We start from the raw sequence: 26,285 nt of genomic DNA, 5'->3' as shown, positions 1-26,285 counted from the left end.
TTTATGCGCTGCCTGAATGCTACAGAAAGATCTGTTTCACGGTGTAGTGTCAATACATCTTTATACATTTTTAAAAGGGAGGAAGCTGTCTGTGTGCTATCGATCAGAATCTCACATTACTCGGCTATAGTTTATGTCTTTTCGTTGATAAAAGCGTCATTTTGCTTTTTCACAACCAAACTATCAGCATTATATCCTCTTAAATAAGAATCAGGGCGTCTCAGATAAGAGCTGGAGCACAGGAGTGTAAATAATATCGGTGCATCAACCATCAATAATCCTCCATGCCTTTATTCACCTTACTGATGGTCCGTTTCTAACAATGTGACCCCTCCTATCGCCAAGAGGCTGCTTGGCTTAAGAAGGTTTCTCTGCAAACAGACAGAGCAGCAGTTCACCTCCTCCTCACCGTGTTTACCCCCTTGGCTACTGCCAGAATAAAATACACCAGATGGCTTAACCACTGTAGATTTAGAGACATATACTCGGAGCTGTCCATGCGAACTGTGCAATCTTTAAATGGGCAGATGGGCAAAACAATCATCCTGACTTTTACATCAAACAACACCAGCTACTTCTGCATAACGAGACACTGAGGTATTGTGCAAGAGCCAGAGCCGGTGAGGCATCAAACACAAGGAAGCAGGGCGACCTCTGACTAAACTCTAGCCCAAAGAGGAACTCTGACACGGGAGGAGCAGATGGGTACCGTGGGACCAACCGAGCCCACACACAGTTAGCGCTCTGCCATTTAAAGGTCTCCAGCTTCAGTATCTATCCTCATTCTCACTGTGGAGGTGGAAGCACCAGGACAACATGCAGCATTTAAAAATAGATGTTTCAGTTACAAGAGGTTTTGTATGTATCTGAGCCTTCTTGTTGCAGTAGCCATAGAGACAGAAAACAGGCTTTAAAAAAAATACGATAAAACAAGAAAAATATGATAAAAAAGGTGATAAATCAAAAGGCAGATTTCATTACCTTCCATAGGTGTATTAGGGTCCGGTCTATTCGCAAAAACCACGTCCACATAGTCTAACTGGAGTCTTTCTAGAGAGGCTTTTAAACCTAGGAATAAGCAGCAGAGTTAGTCAACAGTACACCTCTATTATAATCTCTACAGTATTAAATGTTTTAGGCAGAATTAGTGCAGATGAAAGTTTATTTTAACTGGGTTATTGTACCCAAAAGTTTTCTTGGCAACTTCAATAACCTGAAGAGGATGTCAATTATTAATTGCAGCTTTGATTCCTTTTGACCCCGAGCAACTAATTAAAAGCTATTTTCTTGTTGCAGTGTCAACATTAAATCCAGTAACACGCAGCGCTGCTACTTACCTTCTATAATATGTTTTCGGGATAAACCTCTTTCAGTCTCCGCTCTGCAAAAAAAAAAAAAAAACGTAAACCATTAGACACAATCATTTAAAATATGACCAGACCTGCCCTTCAGCGGTAACATAATATCATTTGACCCACTGTGAAATATGAGAGGTGTTTTCAGCTTCACAGAAAGTACTTGACAACAGATCAGTTTGGATGACACATGAGCCCATTACCGGGAGCATCGTCATCAAACAAAATGAGAAAAATTGCACGTCTGGATGGTTTTTCATTTGGGCACACAAGCCGAGTCCAAACTTACTTTCCGCCCCAGAAGATCTTTGTTGTTATCACCAGACTTGAACGTCTAAAAAAGAAAAATGACAGCACATCTGTTAACACAGCTGCCAGACAAACAGTGAATTATTGCAAAAAACACTAAAAACGCTGAAGTCTGTGATATTTGCAGTCTACACTACACTACACACAGACCTTATAATATATGTTCATACGCTGTGACATAGAGCTCAGACACGTCTCTTAGGAAAACATGACATTTCCACCTTCCTTTATCAACGTCACAGTCGTCCACATCCCACAACAAGTGCGACTGTGCCAGAACTTTGCTCGCACCAGTGAATGGTTGTTGTGAAGTGTAACCTGATCCAACATAACTTGAGCTATACAAATGACAACCCAGGACCGAAAAAGTAAAAGACCAGGAACTAGAGGTCCATTCATTATTCAGCGTCTTTGAGGAGGGACACGGGAGTGTGGGCATGGCACGGCTGTCCGCATTAATCTTTCATCTCCCCACTTCACTGCTTCTGTTCACAACACAGAGCCTCCCGATATGTGCAAAGGAACGAGATGATACAACAAGATTAGGCCGGCTGGCTGGGACGGAAATTAAAAAACACCAAACTAAATTAAAGTGTGTCTCGTACCTCCATCCTTTCTTCTTTATGATGTTCCCGAGCACCACCTCTGCCCTGCAAAGCAGACGGAGAGAGAAGACATCATTAAATAAAGATGGTCTTGAATTGATAAGAGCGCTTTATACCAGACTGTCTGGGAGCTGATTTCTAAATTGAAGAAAGCAGCCCAAGTCTGCGCACAAGCACTGTATAATTCATAAAGAGGCTTTCACAGGAAAGAGCACCTGTTTAGGACTGGTGAGTGTGAATTAGCTGCCAGGTCAGAGTTGGCGAGGCTTGGGCCCAGCTGCGCTGCGGAGCCACCACTATGTCAGTCATTAGCAGCCACGGGGGTGCTAATGACTGACATTACGTTCAACATGGGGCTCATTAGCACCGGGCAGAAACCTGTCAGTAAGATGTCTCTCTAGTCCTCTGTCTCTGACATGTAATGACCCGCACCTTCTTGAAACACACCCATGAAATGCATTTAGACACCCAGAGGTACAGAAACACATTCAGCAAGATTTGTTTCAGATTCATTTTTGGTGTGCTGGTAACATTAGTATCAGAATCTTGATTGTCGTTGTGTGAGTGTATACAACAAAATTATCGTCAGCAGCTGAAGTGGTGTATTCATTAACCATAAAACAAAACAAAACAAAACACAGCACAACATTCTAGCAAAATAGTGAAAACTGCTCAACTTTAAAGTACAGCCTAGTGCAAGAATAGCAGAGGTAAACAAATAATGTATTATTTATTCAGTGTGACAATGGCTGTGGGAAAGAAACCAAGTCTGGTGTAATGTGTTTTGGTAGCCCTGTAATGTAGGGTCCTTAATGATGTCTCTAGCCCTACTAGCATGACGTAGCGAGACCTTCCACTGGGGGCAGCTGCAGTATTTCTTACACTCCGCAGAGCTTTTTTGCCAGGGTGATGCAGTATGTGAGGGCACTCTCAATGGTCGCACTGTATGATTCCACCAGCAGCTTCCTCTGAGCACTCTTAGTAGAGTCTTAGCGGTGCTCTCTTGATCACAACTATTTAATACCAGCTGCTCTATCTATCTATCTATACAATGAATGGGAAGATGAAAACACAGACAAACAGACCAAAACAGATTTTAGCCCAGAGGCATAGCTGCATCAAACGCTGCCAAGTCTCGAACTCATTAAGAGACGGGGGTCTTGCAATAGGGTGAAATATCTGCGCTTTACAGTAGGAAAGAGTTATGAAGAACTATTATTGTTTTAAGAAGAATACGGACTTCTGCGAAAGATGGTATGACACCACAGACTCCTAATCTTAACATCATGGTGTCAGCCTGGGACACAACTCCAGCAATTCCAGTCAGGATGCTTTGAACAACCTTCCTGACAAATACCTTGAAGAACTGTGTGTGAATGTGTGTGAGGAGAACTGTAATATTTAAAAAAAAAAGTTGGTTTCTGTTCACTGCACTCAAAGATAAATAAAAAACTGCTCGTGGCATTAGTTTTGACAGCATCTTCAATCTTGAGCTGGTGCGTTAAAATTCTCACAACACTGCATATGCGTCAGCTAAAGTTGAAATACGGATGGCTGGTTCCAAACTGCTAAATTAAACATGCATTAAATTAAATTACAATTCTTTTAAAAAAGGGGTCATTAGTCTGGTTAGCAGCTAGCTACAGTAGTTAAATCAGTTAACCATATATGTTAATGTTAATATATATACATGTATTAGACTTACTAAGCATTTTAGATGAAGAGATCATTTTTGCACTATATGCAGTATATGTAAAACTAAGTTTAAGGTACCGTCACTGCACCATAGCAAGAAACAAGCTAATTTATCAACTCACTATTATTCTGTTTCACCAAATAAACAAATAAAACAACTTGCTTTTACTATGTTTTGAAACATCATCCGTACCTCCTTTAAATTTTCACACTATTGTCTCATCCTGCATTTTTCCTTTCTTTTCCCAGTTAGCTACCTGAACTATCTTTTCTGTGTGGTTCTGCACTAGTTTAACTCTTCAAGAAGTGTATTAACCAGACAATATAACTATTTTTATGCAGTGACCATTTGGATAATATTCATTTCTAATTTTCTCTTCTGCTTGTCTTTTGTTTCCGTCTAATGCATTAGTATTAAATCTGCAGATGTGTTTATTGCGTTTTATTTTGTTCATCTTTTACTTATTAAATATAAACTCAGTTCTCCTCCCAAATCCTGTGTGTGTGTGTGTGTGTGTGCAGCTGGTATTTTCTGCTGATCCAACCAGCACCATTTGTACAGTAGATGCTGCATTTCTACTAGAGGTTCAGACCCTGCCAGCTGGACCTGCATCTTTTTTTAACAACAAGCATGTGCTTCAATGCTTGTTGTTTAAAAAAGATCCCCTGAGATCAATAACGTGCGAGTGTGTGCATCCACATAGTAAGTGTGTGTGTGTCTGTAGCACACCCACGCAGCGCTCCGAGTGCTGCCCTTCGGAAATGTGAGTAATTTGAGTACCCAAACATAAGGTACGGCGTGCCTCGAGCAGGTTGACTTTCTTCATCCACTCATTAATTAGGCCTTTATGCTGCACAGTTGATGCTATGACTTACGGCAGAAGATGATGATAATGCTGCATTATTCATGGGTTTATGATATTTTATTACTTTTCTGATTCCTCTGTAATTATGCTACCAGTCACTGGTTTCACATAATGACATGCTTTAAGTTTGTATATGAAGCAAAATGTCTAAGCCTGGAAGAAAACTGAGTGAAATTCTGTTTTGCTGATTACTTTCTAATGCGCTGGCACCATATGTGTTTGCTGATAACAGCATATGACATGGTATAAACATTTGTGCAATTAGTCATATTTATTTATATTTCAGAGAAACAGTAGCCTGCATATTGTGATGAATGTGCACCACAATCAGTATTTAAATATTCCTGCGTTGAACGTTTTGTTGTAGGGGGCTGAGCCACAACAAACATCGTTCAAACTGTGTTTATCTGTCAACAACATAGCACCCGACTGCACAGCCACCAACGGCACTTCATGTTGTCTGACTCCGTCTGATTAAAGAATCATAATCCACAACTGAAGACTTTAGATGAAAGCTTTTTCCATTCTGGTCTGCAAAGTGTGAGATCTCTGTATGCGTCTGTGTGTAATATAAGCTCCTCTGTGCTGCTTTGCAGTGGAAGCTGTCAGGATTAACACCTGTGCAACACATACTGAGCCGTGTGACGTGCTGTCACAAACATTTGCACGTGCCAGAACCGTCCTTTCAGTTGAACTGTGGACGCCGATCAAACAGAGAGTTGGTTATACTTCTGTGTCAAAGATCAACTCTGAGTTCGTTTTTCTGGTCCAAACATAATACGAGGCAAACTGGCTGTTGAAAACTACACAGAACAATGAAGCGTGTAGTGATGACGTGTATCAGACAACAGCTGCTGAGGGTTTAGATGAGAAATGAGGACAATCACTGAGACCGACTGTTTGTTTCTTCTTTCTGTTTCCTTCTGAGACTCAGGCGCCTTGATGAATCTCCCCAAACATAACAGCAAAACCAGAATATTCTTGGGAGGATTAAAAACAGGACTCAGTGCTGTTAATCAGAGACACTGTTTTCAAAGGATAATCCCTCAGATGATTTCAAAGCACCCAAATTACTACAAGGCCAGATTAATCCATGCTGGAATTTAAACCATCACTACATCCGGCAAAAGGCAGCACAAGGCTGATGTTAAAATAACATCACTGTTATATATATAAATGTAGGCCATGAATATCTGAACCCTTGCAAATGATACTGCGACCATGACACGGAGATGATGAAAAGGAGAGCCCCAGTTTCAGGTCTACGTTCAAGGAGAGAGACATTAAAGTACCCATAAAATCCAACTCAATGTCTTAGTTTTTAAATGTCTTACACTATACATCACCTGTACACCAGTATCTGGCCCAATGACGACAAAAAAAAAGAGCGTAAACTTTGTAATCTCCCAGAAGATGATCTAGAAATGTTGATGACTCATCTTGCACTTGGGGGCGTACGATAAACTTGCATGTAATGAAATGTTCTCTTCAATTTCATCAGCTCACTTACACTATCAGCTCTATCTCTCAACTCAAATATGAATTGGCGGTGCTTTCTCAGATTATCTGACCAATCAGAGTAGACTGGGCTTTTCAGAGAGGGAGGCGACCTTGCTAGCTCTGTATTTACAGGGAAGTTGTGCAAATGAATTATCATCTCGCTAGTCGTTTTATGGGGACTTAAATCTGTGGTGGTGATGAATAGTTTTTCTTTTCGTGTAAATTTCCAGAATATTTGTGAAACTACTGAACTAGTGAAGTTATTACTCTCGCTTGGTGGCATTATGCCATAGTTAAAGAGGATGGTGAAACCAGAAGACTAACCTCAAAATAATAGGGCATTCATTGTACGTCTTTATCATGCATTAATTTGGGAAAGGTTAATGTATTCATCACTCCACGTAGCTCGAATAAATTCTCCACAATGAAGGTGAAGCTTCAGTAGATAAAGTAATATATGTTTCACATTGTGTACATTGTGATTACTTTGCTAAATGTGCTTCCATTGCACTGAAAGACACTGCAGTACAGTGACGTCCACCATTTGTTGGAAATTCCAGTTTTACATATGTTTTTATGCACAAAGAGAAGACGTCTATATATAGATATATATATGCCAACACATGTAGTAATGTTTGGGGACAACGCAGAGTTAAAGGACAAAATTATTTTGTCACCACTTTTAGTTGCTAAAAAGAAAATCTAGCCCCCAAACATACTAGGATGGTGGTAGGAGTTCTCAAAGCTTCGATATATGTAAACTGAATCTATGCTTTATATACTGGGTTAAACTGACTGATCAGGATTTTTCACATCAGCAGCTTGTATTCAGAGTCTACACGCAGTAATATACCATTTACATCTTTTCTAATGCCAGCATCATAACACCTGGCAAACACAGTCAGCTCATATACAATCTCCACCTGGTGCCTTCACAATCAATCACATGGTACTGCTCACTGAGAAGTGACCTGCAGCACAGGATATACTCACTTCCCAGCAGCGTAGACCTCCGCTGTGTCAAACAGATTGATGCCATTTTCATAGGCCAGAGTCATCAGCTGCTCTGCCATCTGTTGAGAGAGCAAGGAGGGAAGAAACACAGAGGGGATAGGGTGGGGTGAGACCACTGATGTGAGGTGTTAGGACTTTTCAATTATTAAACTGCCTTCACACGACTAAAGAAGGCTGCAATGACTTCCTGTGACCTTTATTCTCAGACTGCTGATGCCCTCTCGCTGTGTGTTTTGACTATAAGTAAAAATAGACTTCTTGAGCAACCTAGCACATGCCAGATCATATGGAGGGTTTTCATTCCCGAGCTTTGACTGATGGAAGATGACAAAATCCATCTGCTCTCACCTCGTCCGTTATCTGTCCGCCGAACGTCACCCATGTTCCTGCGTAGGATGACAGGGAGGCAGAGTCAGCAAAGACACACACAAACACGCATGTGCACACAGCAAATCAAAAGTGATGCTACACAACACAGTGTACAAGATGCAAGACTTGAAGAAACACACTCATTAATAGAATCTGAGTGATTTCATACTTTCTGCAGACTCAGTGGAAGCTTCCATTGAGCTTATTTTTTTTCCACAATAACACACTTCACACTTACTACAAAAAATTGGTGGGGTTATAATGTTCCCCTAACAAATCTCTCACGCAGAGTCCTCTTCTGAGTTTTTCTCGTGATCTTACCTAATCCAAGGCAGGATACCCGCAGGCCCGACTTCCCAAGGTTTCTGTCAAAACAGAGAGAAACACATTAACATTAATGCAGCTCTGAGGTGGCAGTGATTTGTGATACTGTGCACTCCGTCGGTGGCTGTGACCAGCACAGAGGGACTTCAAGCCTCATTTTAATAAAATAAATAAATAACCCTATCAATCTTCGGTAATGTTAGCTTCTCTGCCGTTTAGGTCGTTACTGCAGTGGAGGCTTACAGTGATGGAGGCAGAGAAGAACAGAGCTTCATGTGGATTTCGAGCCAGCCTGCATCTATACTGCAACCCTGACACATGTAGAGTGGATGGTTAAGGGAGGACAGTAACACATGAGCTGACAATGAGAATGCATGTGCAGAAAAATGTCAGGAGGAAAAAAAAAATAATCAGAGACATGAAGTGGGTCTTTAGCAGTCCCACCATGACATCCACTGAGATTTCTCACAGCACACCAGGATCCCCCAGCCTCCATCTGACTAAAATCCCCTACAGCAACACGGAAGCTCGACTACTCACAACTACTTGCGCCTAAAGCTGGCGTCTCTGAGCCTATCACAGTCCAGACAGACCCCTCTGCTGACAATAACAGCTTTGGTTTGGTCTTTGATTTGCACAGGCTTCTGAAGTTTGCAAAGACGCCCATGGTTCCTCGTTAAAATGCAGCATCATGACAGATTTGTTATGAGCAGTCAAATAACTAATCTGTTTCAAATTCTTCCAGGAGGGAACTGCATCTTCAGATCTACAAAAATGTTGATATTTTAACAGTGCTGTTTCTTCAGATGTCTCCAAGCTAAAAAAAAATTATTAAACATATAGGGAGCAGCATGCTACTTTTGGTCAATCCCTACCCAAGACAATCTGGCAACACAAAAAAGATAAAAGGCATCAGAGATGATGTAACGTGCAGGAGTCAAAGTGAGCATGTGGGAGGATTTCTAATATAGTTTTATAAGGCTGACTGTATAGAACAGTAGGAATGAAAAAGGGTATAGAAGGAGACAGAGGTGTATGCATGCGTGCAGATGTGTATATCATTGTGTTGCATGATTGTGCAAGTGACTGCATGTGTGAGCGGGACTGTGTGTGTGTGTGTGTGTGTGTGTGTGAGTGGGTGTTTTGTGAAGCCACGGTAAGATTGCTGAATTGCCGCAGTGACTAACAAAACACTTCCTTCACTAAGTATGAACACCAAGTCCAAAAACACAGATGAGACCATTTCAAATCTCAACAGTATCTTCTCTAAGTAGGTTAAGTGGGCTCCATTTGAGTAGCAAACAAAAAACAAAACAAAATTCAAGCTCTTCTTATGCTTGGAGTGTGGTTTAGCGTGCATCCATAAACACTATTTTGGAAGAGTTAATCCGGTTAAATGCTCACTACAGCGTCCAACGTTATTAGTTCCACTCTTACTTCGCTAAACCACCGTGAACACTCTCCCTTCATTTATATTGTTTGTTTTCTCACACAAGATGTTTCAAAGCCGCATCACACAGCAATAACCAACACTGTCATATTCAGTTTGTGTATTTTTTTTTAAGTATACTGCTTGTTTTCAACTTGTTTGTACAAAGAACCTCATTAAACAGATCTTTTTTTGGTCAGTGAGGTCTGTAATCGTGTTACGGTTTGACTCTGAGAGCCAGATGACGTCATGAATAGGACCCTTCTGAGAAAAGACTGTCGACTGAGAATCTAGAGGGACCATGCGTCCGCACGGTGCACCACAGTGCAAGTCCCCTTTGGCAAACCACTAGAGCCGATCGACAATTAACTGCCTCTTAATTGCATGAGTAAAATATCCCCTCGGGGAGCTGCTGCTCTGCTACACAGAGATGACCGAAACAAAAAGCAGCTTACTGACTGAAATTGTTAGTGTAGCATGCTTGCTGGAGTGGTTTTAATGATGGACAGAGACATTTCTCCAGTGGTTATGCGAAATATCGTCTTAGCCCCACATTTGGCTCGTCTTTAAATAGGTTGTATAGGTTACAGTCACTGCAGACATCTTCCTGAAACACGCTTGTGCGGCAGAGTGCTACTGTACATGCTATTTCGAGAATTACATTATTCCAGATTTAAACACCACATGTGAATAAATAAATCCTTGATATTTAATATGATCAGAGTTCACAATGAGACGCATAGTAAAACTGTTTGCACCATTTTCATCGGGCTTATCACGAAGCAAAGCTTACTGTGTAAGTGTTGCATAAGCATGTTTCAACCATGAATATAGCACATGCAGTCTCGGTGCATATAAGCACTTCCCCAAAGCTAAAAATAAGTAACAAGGGTATCAGAACACGCAGCTCTGTCCTTGCCATTGTTCTCATTGCACGGATTCCCCATTGTCAGCACATTGTTCTTTTCGATATTTCACCAGACTGGTCTTCAATACTAATTTGTCCGTTGCCCCAGCGACCCTCCACCACGTTCTGTGAGCCGGCAGGGGTCAGGTTACTGCTGAGCCTAAGTAGACATGAACCGCAGCAGTAAAGTCATCCCTCTCATACCCTCCTCAATAATGAAGGAGACAGGCACAGTACAGGACAGTAACGCCAGTACAGCCACAGGAGCAAAGCCAGAAGGGATCCAGTGGACAGGACACGTAGTGACCATTACACATGTCAAGAGTCTTTGAACTAGTAGATAACCTTTCTCTGAGGTTCTGCTAACGTCAACAAGATCCACAACAGCAAGAAGCCCAAGGGGAAAGGAAAGGAGTTTCCACTGGATTTGTTTGATACAGCATGACTTAGGAGTCTGTTTGGGGTTTGCTCACATGAAGGCTGAGACACTCATGGGGTTTACAGTGTTGTCCTGACATACTGAGCAGAACATACAGCACTCTGACCTTTCAAGGTCATTTCTGACAATGTCCCCTCGGTCAAATACACTGATGAGACAGAACAGAAAGATCACTGCTGCATAGTATGCTGGTGGTCTGTTGCATGCCACAACAGCAGGTCTGAGCTATGCCGAGACCTGCACTCCACCATACCTCTGAAGGTGCCCTGTGGTGTCTGACAGCACAGAGCCTTTATCGGCCACATCCCACAACACCCCGTCACCGGTTCATTGTTTGTCCTTTCTTTGACCACTGTGACCACATGTCTGATTGGGGAGCCCCCTACGAGCCTTGTAGTTTCAGAGACGCTCTAAACCAATTTAATCTGATCATTTCTGATTTTAGTTGTTCCGGTGTTTACAACCCGTTCATTTCTCCCACGTCCAGCATGGTGAATGCCCATTAGATCCAAGACCTTGTACAATATTATTCACCAAGGTTTTGGCATATCAGTGCATGTATTATAATTAAATTCTATCAGAAAACATCTTTTTTTACGGTTGAATTATAATATTAAATAAGATGCTAGAAGGACTAGGACTATGAATATCATAAAAATGCATCTGTTCATTATTGCCTCCTATAAGTCCTAATTTATAAAGGACAAGTTTTTATCATATCGAATCTACTGTGAAAGTGTTTCTCTGAATGGCTGAGAGGATTGACGGGATGTGATATTATTGTAGGAGATGTGTACTGGTTAAGACTTGGTAGTAAGGTGTTAGAGCAGAGTGGAAGTGAGAGGACTTAAAGTTAGGGTGTAAGTCAGCAGACAGGACAGGGTGTCGAATGAGGAAACAAGGTCACAGAGTCGTGCAGAGGAACATGTTGTTCACTGAGCAGAACTATTAATGCAACTAACCCCGAGCTTCAACTTCAGAAAAAACTTACACAATGAATGCCATTAGCTTGTTTTTGGCTGCTGGCAGTTTCCTCCTCTATTCAGGTTTATAACTGATGTATGTGTATATATATGTATGTACATATAACAAATAAACCTGAATAGAGGAGGAAACTGCCAGCAGCCAAAAACAAGCTAATGGCATTCATTGTGTGAGTTTTTCTAAAATTGAAGCTTGCTCTACTTGCAAAGCTAGACAAATGGGCAACGGGGAACTTAAGAATCACTTTACCCTGAAAAGCTGCTTACACACAGGAACCCAAAGATTAAGATTTAAAAATGATGTGCTCCTCTTTGTGTTAGCTGAAACTTAAGCATACAACATGCAAGACCTCATAAGCAAATAACCTCAGTATTCACTGGTAAGAAACTCTAGTTTTCAACATCCTACAGTTTCACCTTCAAACTTCCCACCAGTCTCGTAGAACTGAAGAACCTACTCGGATAAGTGGTGAAATGTCTTCACAAAAAACTCAAGTCCGGTTTCCTTTTTTTTTTTTTTTTTTTTTAAACGCCTTTTGGGTTTCACCTTGAGGTTTCGTTCATTGCTGGATGTCCTTTATTTTAACTCAACAGCGATAAGACACATTCTTGTTTCAGATTAGATGAGTTTCAACTGGAGGTGAACGGATAAAGAGATTTGGGGAGTTAAATACAGAGGAAAAGTCTGGGAAATATACTAATCCATTTCCGTGCTGAAATTTAGATGAGGAGATTGATACCACTCATAAGTATAAAGCTGGAGCAAGGACATATTAAGCTTAGCTCAGCACTAAGACTGCGAGCAAGACTGGCTCTGTCAAAGCTAGATGATGAGAAATGTCCACCAGCATGTCTAAAGCTCACTAATTAATAAGTTATGTCCCATTTATCATTCACCAGAAATGTCAAAATGAATTTTTTATCTATGTTCTCCAACATTAATGACAGTAGCATCAATAGTAACCTTTCCCCCAAGATATATCAGATATGGATGAAATTATCCGTCAATAAATAAATCATCATACTACAGACCATTCGGGAGTTAATGCGCATTCGAGTTTCAGGAGGTATTTTCTTATGCCATCAGTATTCTCCAGTAAAAACTAAATAAATAAATGTATACTGGCAGGCAAAGAGGCTAATTTGAACCTAACATTTTCATGTCGTTTAGAGAGTGTTTACTTCTTGTTTTGAGGAACCCTGTGGACATCTCTGCTCTCGCTCTGACGGTCAAGACCATTGTGAAGCGTACACACGGTTATTGACAGTAGCCTCAGACATCTAATGTGATTAAACTATACAAACAAGTTCGTACACACAACAGCAGAGACATAGAGCCGCTGGCACCGAAGCACTTTAAAGACAGCTGTCAATGGAAGTTATTTTTATTTATTTTTCTACATGGACATAAACAGACCGTTGGCTCAAGAGGGTTTTCCTGAGGCAGAATATGTTTATCATCTAGTTTTGCAGAAGCACTTGTCTGTGGATAAATCTGCCAGTGCCCACGGGGATGGAAAATCTTCAGTTATATGCTGGAAAGGAACGAGCAGAAAAACTACTGGAAGCTCTGGGGAAGTTCAATTCAGTGCAATGATTCTTATACTGAATCTTTAATATCACACTGAGCTGTACAGTACTATACTATTTTGGCATGCTATTAAATCAGAGGCAAAGAATAGTATAGTCCAGTGACCAAACTGAATGCATTTTTATAACCGTAAATAAAAAACAATCTATATTTAACTTATTGAAAGAAAGTTAAAAACAAACATAAACAGAGTCAAAGAGTAATTTAATGATTTGATCTGATTTATTTGATTAAAGATGCACACATCCAAGAAGAGACCAGCCATGTGGAAGCGAGTTCAGAAAATTCAGCAAGTTGAAACAGCTGATATCAAATTTAAAAAATGATCTAAACTTTGAGACGACAGCTAATGGGAGCTACTTGATATATGACCCAGGTATAGAGTTCCCCACAATGTTCACACAGATGGAGCGGTGGTCACTGACAGTGTTTTCTTTTCAAATAGCGATCGAGAAAGCGAATTGCTTTTTATGTGGACGGGGGTAAACCAATTAGTTGATTGACAGAAGCTTCACTGACCCTCAGTCAACACATTCTCTGGTTCCAGCTTCTATGCTTCAAATATTTTCTGGTTTTCCTATTCTTGTATCATCTTTAGGAGATCCAGTCAGATAAAACCAGACATCTGAAGATCTGTCATCTTGAGATCAAGAGAAGTTTAAAATTAGTGGCACATGTCCATCAAAGGCTACACAATTAACTAATCCAGATAATATGGGGCAGCTGTGGCCTCGACTGTCAGGAAGAATATATGTGTGAGTATGGAGCGAGTGAGCTCTGCTTTTCCACTCAACATCCACAGCTGAAGTGCCCTTGAGCAAAGCACCTAACCCCATATACTGCCCAATTCTCCATATGTGCTCACTTATTTTTGTGTGTACATACGATGGTACAGATAGTTTAAATGTAATGAACAAATTTCCAAACATATGGGTAATACAGATTCTTCTAATAAACAACAGATTAATGAATAATCAGAATGTTTGCTTTCTGTATGTGTAATCAGACATCAAACAGAGGTTTTTATATATTGCTTGTCAGAGACACTGCATACAGAGAGGAGATTACACTGACCACGTGTCACTTCAGAGCAAACTGGCGCCATTTGCCTAATTGGAGGAATGTTGAGGTTAAACATTCATAGTACGCTGTGTAATCACGATGCCGTGTACGCTAAAGCTCCCGTCTCGCTCCTATTTGGGCAAACCTTTCTCCTTCAATGGCTGCCTTACATATTATGTAACGAGCTGTTCAAAAGCTTGTGGAAATGTCATTGTCGAAACAAGAAGGTGATTCAGTGTTCATTTATAAATCTAAATCTTACAGAATAACAGCTTCCTGTGCTATACTAAGGCCCAACAATCATGAGTAACCTTTAAGGAAAGTACATATAAACAGTCAGATTAAATACCTGCACACACACACACATACAGTATGGAACTGTATAAGCTGCACGACTATAATGCAGTTATTGAATGAATCAAGGATTCGTCTCGTCTTGGCAGCGTACAACAGAATTAATAAATCTAAGCTATTTCTAGAGCTTTTATGAAAATAACACGCAGGGAGACATGAGCGGCGCTGAGACACAAACACGCACAGAGGCTCTAATTAAACTCTATCAGTGAAGCAAAGAAAGAACAGCTGTCTTCCTTTTCTCCTTCAACATAACACAAGTGTGTCTCTCGCATGCTCATAGACACATAAGCAGAACACTCCACAACGACCCCCACCCCTTGATCTTACTTGTTTTCTTTTGCGCAAACACAGACAAAACCTCAGCGCATACAGTGAAACATGAACGTACATCAATAAATGAACCATCGCACTGTTTGGCAGTTCCTCCCCACAAGCCCAGAGCAAACAGATGGGAAATGTTCTGCACACATTTAAGACGGTACCTAAGTGGTTACTGTGGCCTGAAATCTGTGCCGAGGATGAGTCTAAGTGTTTATGTCAGCGTGGTCAAAGTGTACCGCAGCATCGTGCACGTATTGTTCCAACTACCACGGACTGTTCATGATTCATATTTTCAAGAAGGGGAGTGCTTGCCGTGGAAAGCTGGCTCCTTGATGAAGAGAGGCCTTCAGAATGCAGGAAAAAGTCCCAGCGTACACCCACACTCTAGTGACGCCCCAAATCTCACACCCACAACTTTTGTCACCCGAGTCCAAATGATGCAGATTATTGCATATGTGTACCAAAATACTCAGAGACCTCAGTTTTATGGTTCTTAAAAAATTACCCAAAAGGACAACAATGCTCCCATGCTCAAACACATCAATTTATTTCCCTTTCTGTAGTCACAACTAATAATGTTATGGCTGCAAAGTGATAATTAATGTGTAAAAGTTCTCCTCACGCTTCTCTTTTTCTGCCATCTGTTACTTCAAGGTACACTAAACAAAGACAACTGCGGGGGGGACAGGCTATTTCCTTGCGTCGTATCATTGATAATGATGCATTACAGTTTGAAACAACGCAGTGGTGGGTTTTAAATGCCATCCGCTTACACAACACTGCCAGTAGCTATTGGCTCTGATTCACTGTCAACTTCGCAAACAAAAGTGGACCTCCAAAGATGTGAGGAATCCCACTGACAGCCTGGGCTAAGGCGAGTTACTTGTAGATTTACACCAGGGGAGGAGGTGAGTCAGCTCCAATTTACATGGCCTCTGCAGTAAACGACACGGAGTGCAATACAGCAGAGGAGTTGTAGCTGATACGGACTGTGGCAAAGAACAGCGCTTTGAAAATGTATAAATCACAATTGTTAACCACAGCAGTTTTCAGGTGAATTCTTAGTCTGCACAAAGCGCAAAAAAATGGCAGTCCAGCTGAAAAGTGACACTTATTTAACTCAGCATTACTTTGCAGCAGTTTATTTGTAACACCTTAGCAATGAAAACTGTCTCTGTCAGCTGGCTTTGACTGACTGAGAGAAGGTACTGAACTGTGAATGGCAGGAGTCTTATGGGATTGCCTCCTCACCTGCACTGCCGGCCCATTCGCACAGAGATTCCTCTATTCCCTCAGAAGGGCTACTTTACATAATCATAAGCCATTTTGTGTGCATCATTAATTCACTCCTCCTGACTATACGCATTTAATCATTCCTCCGAAGAGGTGCGGGCTCTCACAGTCAAGCTTGATGATTTTAACCAGTCATATCAAGCAGAAGCAGAGTCACATTACAGCCCAATAAAGCTGCAGCAATCCTTCCATACCTCGACAAGACGATTATTTTGATGGTTTCCTTCTCCTAGTGAGAGAGAGGTCATTCCCCACTTAATCTGCATCCTTGCCCATAGACGTAGACTAAGTGTCTGGATTCAAGGCTGGCATTCAAGGAAAGAGAGGAGGACTGTATGACAATGAGGCTGATCTGAATTTCACACTGCTATTCTGCAGAGTGGATAATCGGGGGAACTTTTGGTGGATGGATAAGACAGCTTTAACTGTATTCTTTTGGGGCACAGTTATAAAACCACCAACCGCTTCAGCTGTCGAAATGGAAAGTTCAAACTCTCGTTATTAAAAAACGCTGAAGGATGAAAAGAGAAATTCATGGCAACGTTAAAGGGCTTCGCCTCTGAGAGGCACGTTTGAAAGATACACAGTGACATGAGCACAGATCACTCCAGCCTACTGTACTTCCTCTTAGGCATTGTGCCCACACCAGCATTAACCTTAGTGACTTCTCCCTTCCTCAATTTCACTCTCGCCTTCCTTCCCTTTCATTCGCATCTCTTCAAAAAAAAAGAGAAAAATCACAAACTCTATGCCACACAAATCTCCGAGCCTCATGCTGCATTTAAGTCTGCATTACCATCCGTTTACATCCGATACGAGCCTGGTTCAGAAACACAGAACCCGTTATTTACTTTGGGCTTCACTACAAAGAGCACAAACAGCCGTTAGTCCCCCGACCTCCCGGGCTGAAAATAATTTGTACTCATTCAATATCATTAGCCTCAATAATGACAGTGTTCCAAACCGACGAGGCTGCTGCTAGCTAATCAGACGCAATGGATCGTCATGTGCCTTCAGACAACAGTGCTGAGAGTGGGTAATGTGTCTTCTAGCATCAACCCTATTTCATGAGACCAAAAAATAAAATAAAAAAATGAAATGTAGTCTTCTTTAAAAATTTTAAATTTCAGTTTACAGACTACATTAGTTTGCTACTTAGAGGGGGAATGAGAAATTACTTAAATATTTTTATTGCTTGTTGACTTATTTTTTCTTTTACATCACTATTTCATTAGAAACCATGATTGTCTTTTGTGAGCCGTTGAGTAAGAGCTGGGCAAATATACACGAGTCGGTTATCGTTGCATTTATAATAACTATTTTTACAACGCTTGACAATGCTGAATGAAGTCTGTGACGCAAAGCAAATATTGATGACCAGCTTGCTGCAGATCATAACATACTGTACCTCACCATGAGCTCATTTTCTCACTGATACGGCATAAACATTCTTTATTCCTGTACCACTACTACTCAATCTGCCATTCACTGTTCTACCCTCAGTGCTTCAATATCCATTTAAAGCTATCCTATTTTATAATCAGTCTCCGGCTCCTTTTTTTCCAGCCCTTGTGTAAAAAAAAAAGCTGGGCTAATTTAAATGATTCACCACACGAATAGACGGCATTTGCATTTTGGTACAAATACGTTTCTACGAGTAAACATTCGAAATATGGGGAGTGGAAGATAAAGCGCAGTCATTAATCTTCTTGTCCCTAGAGGTTCCTGCACACAAACGGGCTTGATAATTTCCCTTAAATAAAATACAAAACCTTTTATCCATCATGTCAGAGTGAAAGCTAGGGAATTGTAAATTTTACAAATGAGTGGCAATCAGCTGACTGAACGGTCGGGTTTGTGTCAGCATACAAAAGTGTAGACAAAAGCTATTATTGTGCAAAGTGTAATCGTTTTAACTTGCACGTTGACTGCTACTTATTATTAAATATATCATCTGATTTTATGTGGCTTTTGCTTCAGTGATACGATCAAGTACACGTTGAAAAGTACCTGTAATGGTAATAATACATTGGAACCCAGCATACTAATTAATTCTTCCTTTTAATTCTGAACAATTGCAGCTTACTGTTCTTTATCTGTAGGGTTTGTTTATGTCACTTCTGTGCAGAACAGATTAAAGATCAATGGCCATTAATTAAACTCAAATTACACACCTACCAGTCAGTGCTACAACTATTTTTATAAATAACAGATACAATTCCAAGTTGACCATTTCCTCATTTGTAAAGAAATGCCTGGGGAAGTTTAAATAACTGGTTACTTTCATGATAGGGAACTAATGTTAAATGGCATTAATCTCAGACAAGTGGAGTTTGGCAGTTTTGGCAGGTAGGAATACATCAGTTCTCTGTCATGTATGTTTGTATGTGTGCATACTCTTCCATCAAAATCTGATTTAACTAGGTGAGGGAAGTTAAGTTTAAAGCTGCCACTTAGTAGTTCAGACATGCCCTACCTATACTTCATGCCAGTCCTCACACTTTGCTCGCTGGAGGAAGGCACACTCTGAACAGAGAGTTGTCCAAGACTGCGAGCAACCATCGCCACTGCTCTGAACTTGCTGCGGGTGCCTGTGTTGGGGCTGTTGGCATTTTGTCGATTTAGCCGGTCCTCCGTGGTGCGGCTCACCCCGCCTCGATGGTCCGTGCACACTAAAGACACCTGCATCTTGCCTTCTGGCTGACTGTCCCGACTGTAGATTCTCTGATTAAACTCTCCTCTGGATAGATCAGGTGAGGTAAACTCCCAGGGGTGGCAACTCCTCGTAAAAAACGTGAAGCAGTTCAAACTGAGGGATGCTCTTACTCCAAATCGAAATCTCGCACACTGCGCCTCTTCTAGAAATCACTGCCCAGTCTATAAAGTGACCGACGAGCTCACAATGTTCAGGTACAAAAAAAAAAAAAAAAGCGTAAAAGGGTGGGACAGAAGATTAGAACGGGTGCAGATTGCTGATCGGGTGAAAACAAAATCCTGTCAAAGGAAATCCAAATCCAAGCATCATTACAGTAGTTCTGCCTCAGCTGGTATGAGAAATAAATGTGCAATCACCGCAGACTTCACTTAAACGCAAGCCCAACAAAAAGGAACCAAAAACACAACAAAAAAAAAGATTGTATAAATTTCCCTCTAAGTTTTTTCGTGGATTCGTTTGGGTGTCCTCCTCTTGCTGTATCTTTTAATCAGAGGCTCATCAGAAGCTGACAGGCAGAGTCTTACAATTTCCTTTTAAGCTCAGTGCTACAGATAACACCTCTTGCTGCCAAGCTTTAAAAGAGTGTCAATGCATAAATCCACACAAAGAGATGGAGAGAATAAAACACGACACACAGTTCCAGGTGGATTTCATCTTCCCTTCTAGGTCCGTCTTGACAGTTGCGCTGGCTCCTGCATATTCTCCTGACTACTACTGCATGTTAGTAAAAGGGCAACCTCCTATTCACTTCCCAGCTCTGACTGTTGCCTGGATTAAACTTACATCTGTATGCCTTGTGCTCAGCATAAAGCTGCACAGAACACACAGGCGAGAGATGGGAGGAGAGAGAGAGAGAAAGAGAGAGAGAGGGAGAGAGAGAGAGAGAGAGAGAGGGGGGAGGGGGGGTGGTGGGAGGGATATGAAGAGAAGCTATGAAGAGGAATATTCAGAGAGCAACAGCAGCGTGAGAGAGCAAAGCATTGAAATCTGTTGTTTACAGCGGCTCCCCTAAGAAATGGTAGTACATATTTTGTGCTAATCTTTGTCCGTCTGTTGCCCTGAGGTGTGGTTTAATTTCGTTTTTTTCTGTCAGGAGAAAAGGGACAGACTGAATGTTCAGTGGTCAGGACTTTGCAACCGCCTATAGCCCCTTAAAAGGGGGCACTCACGTGGGTCTGTTCAACTGCCCATGAAATATTCATTATGCAACTTTATCTGTGACAATATATGTCCAAGACAGACTTGTCACAGACATAACGCTGACCCCAGCTTCATTTCTCATCTCCAGTCTTACATATTCTCTCTTCATATTGTTTGGTGGAGAATAAAATAATTAAGTTTGTAAATAAAACACACCTGCTAAATTGGTATAATTAGTTTTATAATCTGTTATTAATTAATTACGTTTATTGCAATTGTATTTGATTAATTATAATAGCTACTCTTAGGATTTACTGAACGAACAGCAAAAATATGATAATGGCTGAAGGTTGAATGCCACAGTAGCTGGATTTAATGCTACAGTGGTTACAGATTGATGTGACAGCAGATGAGACACGCGCTCCAAGTAATATAACACTCAAGCTTATCTGAGTGGACCAGCTAGTGTGCCAAGGAGATAATTAAAAGAGATGCCATCAGGAACAGACATGTATAGTAAAGCAGTCGAAGAAACAACCTCCATCAAAGGAATCCAGCTAACAGGCTGTTGCTAACTGACAGCCCTATTCTTAGAGCTATGACCTTTTGGTCTCCTGGACTTAAATAGAAGCTTGAGGGGAAAGGTGGTTTAATTGAACTGAAATCTGATTTCAGTTTCACACTGAGAGCCGACAAGCCAAGCTCAAAAGGTCCTTCTGAAAGATCCGTCCTGTAACAAAGACAGAATGAGGGTGCTAGTGTCAAAATGCCAATCATGTTGAATGTATGTTTAGATATCGGTTTCAGCAGCAGCAGCAGCAGAGACCACATACAGGAAAGATTGATGGGCTCTTGAAATCTATGCAGGGTTAGGTCTTTACCTTTAGGTCAGGGTGACCGGAGTAGATTTTTGGACTCATTTTCCTTACCATCTCTGCCGGCTCATTTTGACAGAGCAGTTGACCATGAAAGCAGAAGTCTGACTTGATGTTGTTCAGCACGCGGTATGGTCCACGCATTCACCTCCAGACACTTGGAAATGTGACACCACAATTCATGCTGCTTTGCTCCAGGGCCCCATCAGAAGTCATGACATTGGGATGGTAGTGAGAAGTGGGACAGGAGCTCAGGCCATACAGATACAGTGCCAGACTTGTGATCTATGCTGAGCCCACATGACTAGACTGACAGCTAGCCATAAAAACACGCCATCAACATCTAACTTAAACACACATCTAACGCTAAAACAAAAAATAATAGACAATGTATGTCCTACAGGATATTATCAAGGCTGTTGCTTCCCCGTCACTGCTTTTTGACATTACTGAAACCATGTGACGACTGATTTCTTGTCATTACCACTGCACATAAGTCCTTTGTTGACTCTTGATTGATCTGCGTCTAAAAATCTACACATTTATTGAATGGTGTGCAATGCAAGGTACAGTAATCAATACAAGTATGCATCATCCGACAGCCTAGTGATCCATCAACTAAATAAATCAATAGAGCAACCATCTTTTACATATTGCTCTTTCTGGCATTTTGTCCAGCTGACTACCTTCCACCATCAATAGCAAACCACAGTGCAACACGTTCACCTTACTAGTCCTGTAAAATAGCTAAAATAAAAATAAAACAACGCCGTGCACTCCAACGCCTTGCAATTAATAAGTACAACATGAGCCGTTACCAGCTACAAAAATATGTCAATGGAGTGAGCAAAAAATATGTCAAATCCAATAAATCATGCCTGTCATGCTCACTATGATTTAATAATTCACATCTGCCAGCAATCAGATTGACGGCATGCGTTTGATTCCCTTTGACTGTATCTGGAAAACAAAAAAAGCACCAATGAACAGAAGAGACGTTCATTAAAGATGACTGACACCTAATCGGTGCAAGATGACATGCACGCACACTTGACAGACATTTTAGGATCTACACCTACTGCTGTGAATGAAACGATGATTAGTGAAACCTTCATTTTCTTTTGCTGCAGACCTTGTTCAACATTATCAACACGTGACACCCCTTCAGCGCTATCAAGGCATTGCTGAAGGGCGTTCATATATGTGTCCTACTCATAACCTATAAACCATTTTTGCATGACACATGAAATTGTACTGCAGAGGACGTACGGCCTTTTGGCCCATTAGTAAACTCACAGGCATTTTATGATCTCACCCAGCCCTTTATGCCTACTTTCATCACAATTTCTTATCTCAACACCATTATTGAGGGAACACTGGCCTGAAAAATGAGCTGCTTTGCGTTCATTCATCACAGTGTGCTGGAGCATGCAGCGAATGAACTTCTATTCAATGTTTGTCACGAGATAAATCAGTCGTAACAGATGCTGAACTAAAAATAAGAAACTCTGATCTTCACATAATGCCTCAGGGCTAAATAGCTAATTAGTGACATTGTGTTTCGGGTGCACGTAGTAGTTTCACTCAGAAAGCCAAAGCACAACTGTCCTTCTGCAATAAAAAGCAATTTTTGTATTGATGCAGGAGGAAACAACTGAACAATACCTGAAACCCAAATCCTATTAGTTTCAATTGTTAGCGCTGGACTCCGTGGCTGAACTAATCTCTTCCCACTCCACATATAATCACAATGTCCTCCCTCGTCTTCGGGCCTTCACCTCCAAACTTTGATTAAGTGCCTGATTTGTCGTTATCCTCAAAATCTACTGAGCTTTTTAAAATCCTTCAGACACGCCACCACTGTGAGTGAAAGCAGAGGACTGATAGGGCCCAGTGCCTCATTCAATGTGTGGGGGAGGAAGAGGAGAGAAAATCAGAACATGTGTGTTTCCCTGATCACGACTACAGCTCAGTGAAATTCACCAAAACCTACCTTCAGATTTGAATTCATTATGCAGTCCAACAGCTGCAAGTACAAGCAAACTGCAATTAAATTAAGTTGTGGAAATACATCCCATTTATTGACATACCAACATCCTTCATCGTTAATAAAAGAATAGGAGGTGGCACGTTTCACACTCATAATTATTGGTTTTGTTCAGCCCTGGTCAGAAAGAGGCTTAGACCATTGATGATGTTTTGCCATAATGAAGCCTCTGGGGTCTGTCCTGCTGGTTCAGGGATTTCTGCTCAGACAACTGACCTCTTCCAAACTACAGCCCACATACTGCAGCTAAGCGGCACAACGGAAGAGAAGAAGGCAACTTTAATTCAACAGAGCATCAGAAACTACTCTGACTGCAGAAGAACTGATCGGTACGGACATGAGCAGAGCAGTGATCCTTCGCCACAACTGCAGTGTGAGCTCTAAAAATAGCCATCGGATCTCTGAATCAATTCTACACAGTGAGCAGAGACAAAATACAAAGTATTCCCTGAGCTGCTGAAAGGGGACAAGGACTCCCAAAATTCACAGTCGTCACCGGAGCGAGTGTCTCATACAGTCACTAATTTGTTCTCAGGGGCAAACTGGGTACAGCCATCGAGCTCGGTTGGGCACATGAACTGGCATCCAAAGTTGCTGCAGGGTTCTCAGCCTGATCTGTCCAAGCTAGTTTAGCAAGAAATGTCTTTCTGCCCCCCTCTGTAAGGACTTTGGTAGAGTCTGTGAAATCTGTAGTTAAACAGGGATGCAACATTTTAACACAAGTGTCTTTAGACCTGGGTAAATGACAAATTTAAGGGCTTCATCGTAGTCTAGCTCGGCCTCCTTCAGTGTACATATCTCAACCAGAGTCTCCAAGCCAGAACAATGTCATTTGTGGCAGGCAATGATTATTAGTGCAATGACCACAGCTGTATCATATATAACCATCGTCCAGCTGTCCAATGGCGGTTTAAGTAACACTTACTGAGAGATTAATTGAACAGCATTCATGAGGATTTGAATTGCTGAGTGAAAAGGACAGCATCCCTGAGAAGGGGGGGAGGTGGGTGCGTGCATGCATGTGTGTTTGTGAGTGGGTGGAAGGTCTTGAGATTTAATGGAAAGAGATGTGAGGTCAGACAGACTGACAGTGTTGATAAGACAGATGTGGTAACGCTTTTCAAGCTGCTTAATGCATCCCGAAGCTGTCTAAACATGGCCGACTGTGTAAATCACTAATCAGGAATAAACATATTTGTCATTTAAAGGTTATTTAAGTGTCAATATTCTGTTTAGATTACCGATCTTAATGATCTCATCTGTGACTAAGATGCACTGTCAGTTGACTTAATTTAAATATAAAGGAATAAAAGGGAATTCCAACAGAAGAGAGAAAAGAAACATAGGTCACATCTGCTTGCAGTGAGTGCTACAATTCTTAATTCTCCGGTGAACACGGCAGATTCCCCGCAGAGCAGGGCTCAGGAGGAGATGTCATTTCAGCTGTCCCCACTGACGCATCTAACAGAGCAGGCGAACTGAGACAGTCAAAAAACAGGACAGGAAACCCCTGCTCTTATGTAATGTCAACTCAGAATGAGAGGTTTTGGCTAAAGCCACTCTACGATAAAATTATTTTATTTTAAATATGGGAATGTGGCGAGTATAACAATCTATTTACAATGTTTCTCATACATGTGTACTGGGATACAATAGCAAGTACTGTACTATAATTATATACTACCTAACAAATGTGTTTCTAGTGCAGTAGATTGTGGATCAATTAGACTGTGTGAGTAAGTAAATACATTGGCTTTTACAGTACAGCATACAGTGATCTCATGGTTATGTGGGGATTTTAGCTTCATGACTTGAGTAACTAGGTGTGCTGACACCAAACAGGCTGATTTACACAGTCTGAGGGAGCAAACTCACTAATCTGAAGAGAGAGAGCTGCCATCGCTTTGCAGATGCCATTTGAACTAAGCTTATGATGATCCTATCACAGACTTGCTGAATTAACAGGGTTAAACCAAGCTTATGAAACAGATGGTTTCCATTTTATTCTTAGCAGCGACCCCAAACGGCCTCTACCTGTAGAACATATAGAAACAAGGCAGCGCGGTGCCGTTAATAAATCCCTGACCTTGGCATTCTGAGAGGCCAAACCTTTTTTTCAATCTGCAGTCTACACAAACCTTATGACCAGATGGTTTCATAATAAATCTTAGAGGAACTATGAGGCATAACAGATAGCAATGCACAAAAATGTTATATATCATCAGTAGAAACTGAACAGAAAGGGCAATAAGTCAGAAAAATACAGCAAAGAAGCGTTGGAATGTGAATTTGAAACACTTTAGCTAAGTAAACGCACAAACACACTGAAATGAAAAGAACACTTGGTGAGTGTTGAGACGAATAGCCTTCTTATTTTCAGATGCCTAAGGACCTACTGTAATTTATTATCAAAACAGAATCAGAGACATGAGAACACAAATCAGAGAACGTCTCTCACAAATTTATCAGTTTTGCAGTTATGAAGCAGAGAAAGGAGATAATGCAATAGTCATGGCCCTAGGAAAACTTTTAAACAAACACAACTTCACATTTTATTCAGCTATGGAACACGACAGATGAGGAAATATATGCTGAATGCTGTTAAGAAACAAGACTACAACAGAGGTCTAGAGCATCTAAAAGGCTGGGGACACCGGACATGGCCTCCAACCGCCTACCTCCTGTCAATGTTGGGTATTCATACAAATAATCCTCAGCTGCCTCCAGCTGACTCACCCGAACATATACGCACGTTATGTCATAAAGAGAGAGGACAAGGTTATGGCACAGAGGTATGGAAGCATGTGAGGAAGGACAATGGCAACACAGGCGTGAAGAATGATCACCTAACATTTCAAAATAAAAATAAATAAACAGGACATACTAAATGTTCTTATACCGTATATGAGAAATCAGTGACTGCAAAGCTGAAAGGAAATCTATTTTATTATCGTTCATGATAACCATTTAAATTATCATCCCACAAACGAGTTTAATAAATTAGTTATATCAACAGAGATCACATAAATGAAGGGAGTTGCCCTCTACAACTTGACCAATCTATTCCTCTAGATGTCTGAGAAGATTA

General features: G+C 41.1%; 1 protein-coding gene across 3 annotated transcripts in view; it reads right to left on the bottom strand.

The window, feature by feature from the left end:
• The window catches only part of kcnab2a (potassium voltage-gated channel subfamily A regulatory beta subunit 2a), a gene marked incomplete at its 5' end in the record, with an annotated part of 49,444 nt that overhangs the window by 10,749 nt on the left and 12,410 nt on the right, over window positions 1-26,285 (bottom strand). For 2 of the 3 annotated variants that reach the window (XM_084543891.1, XM_084543889.1), the window contains 7 exons: window positions 982-1,068; window positions 1,338-1,381; window positions 1,645-1,689; window positions 2,270-2,314; window positions 7,324-7,403; window positions 7,693-7,730; window positions 8,035-8,078. In XM_084543891.1, coding sequence (XP_084400017.1) covers window positions 982-1,068; window positions 1,338-1,381; window positions 1,645-1,689; window positions 2,270-2,314; window positions 7,324-7,403; window positions 7,693-7,730; window positions 8,035-8,078 — 383 coding nt within the window. Of the gene's footprint in view, window positions 1-981; window positions 1,069-1,337; window positions 1,382-1,644; window positions 1,690-2,269; window positions 2,315-7,323; window positions 7,404-7,692; window positions 7,731-8,034; window positions 8,079-18,895; window positions 19,134-26,285 lie in introns of those variants that run through there. The other variant, XM_084543890.1, reaches the window with a different exon arrangement.

This window comes from Chelon labrosus, assembly GCF_963514085.1.
Source record: "Chelon labrosus genome assembly, chromosome: 4".
In the NCBI taxonomy this organism is placed as follows: Eukaryota; Metazoa; Chordata; class Actinopteri; order Mugiliformes; family Mugilidae; genus Chelon; species Chelon labrosus.
The sequence above is the reverse complement of the archived record's forward strand: the minus strand, read 5'-3'. Positions and strand labels throughout refer to the sequence as shown.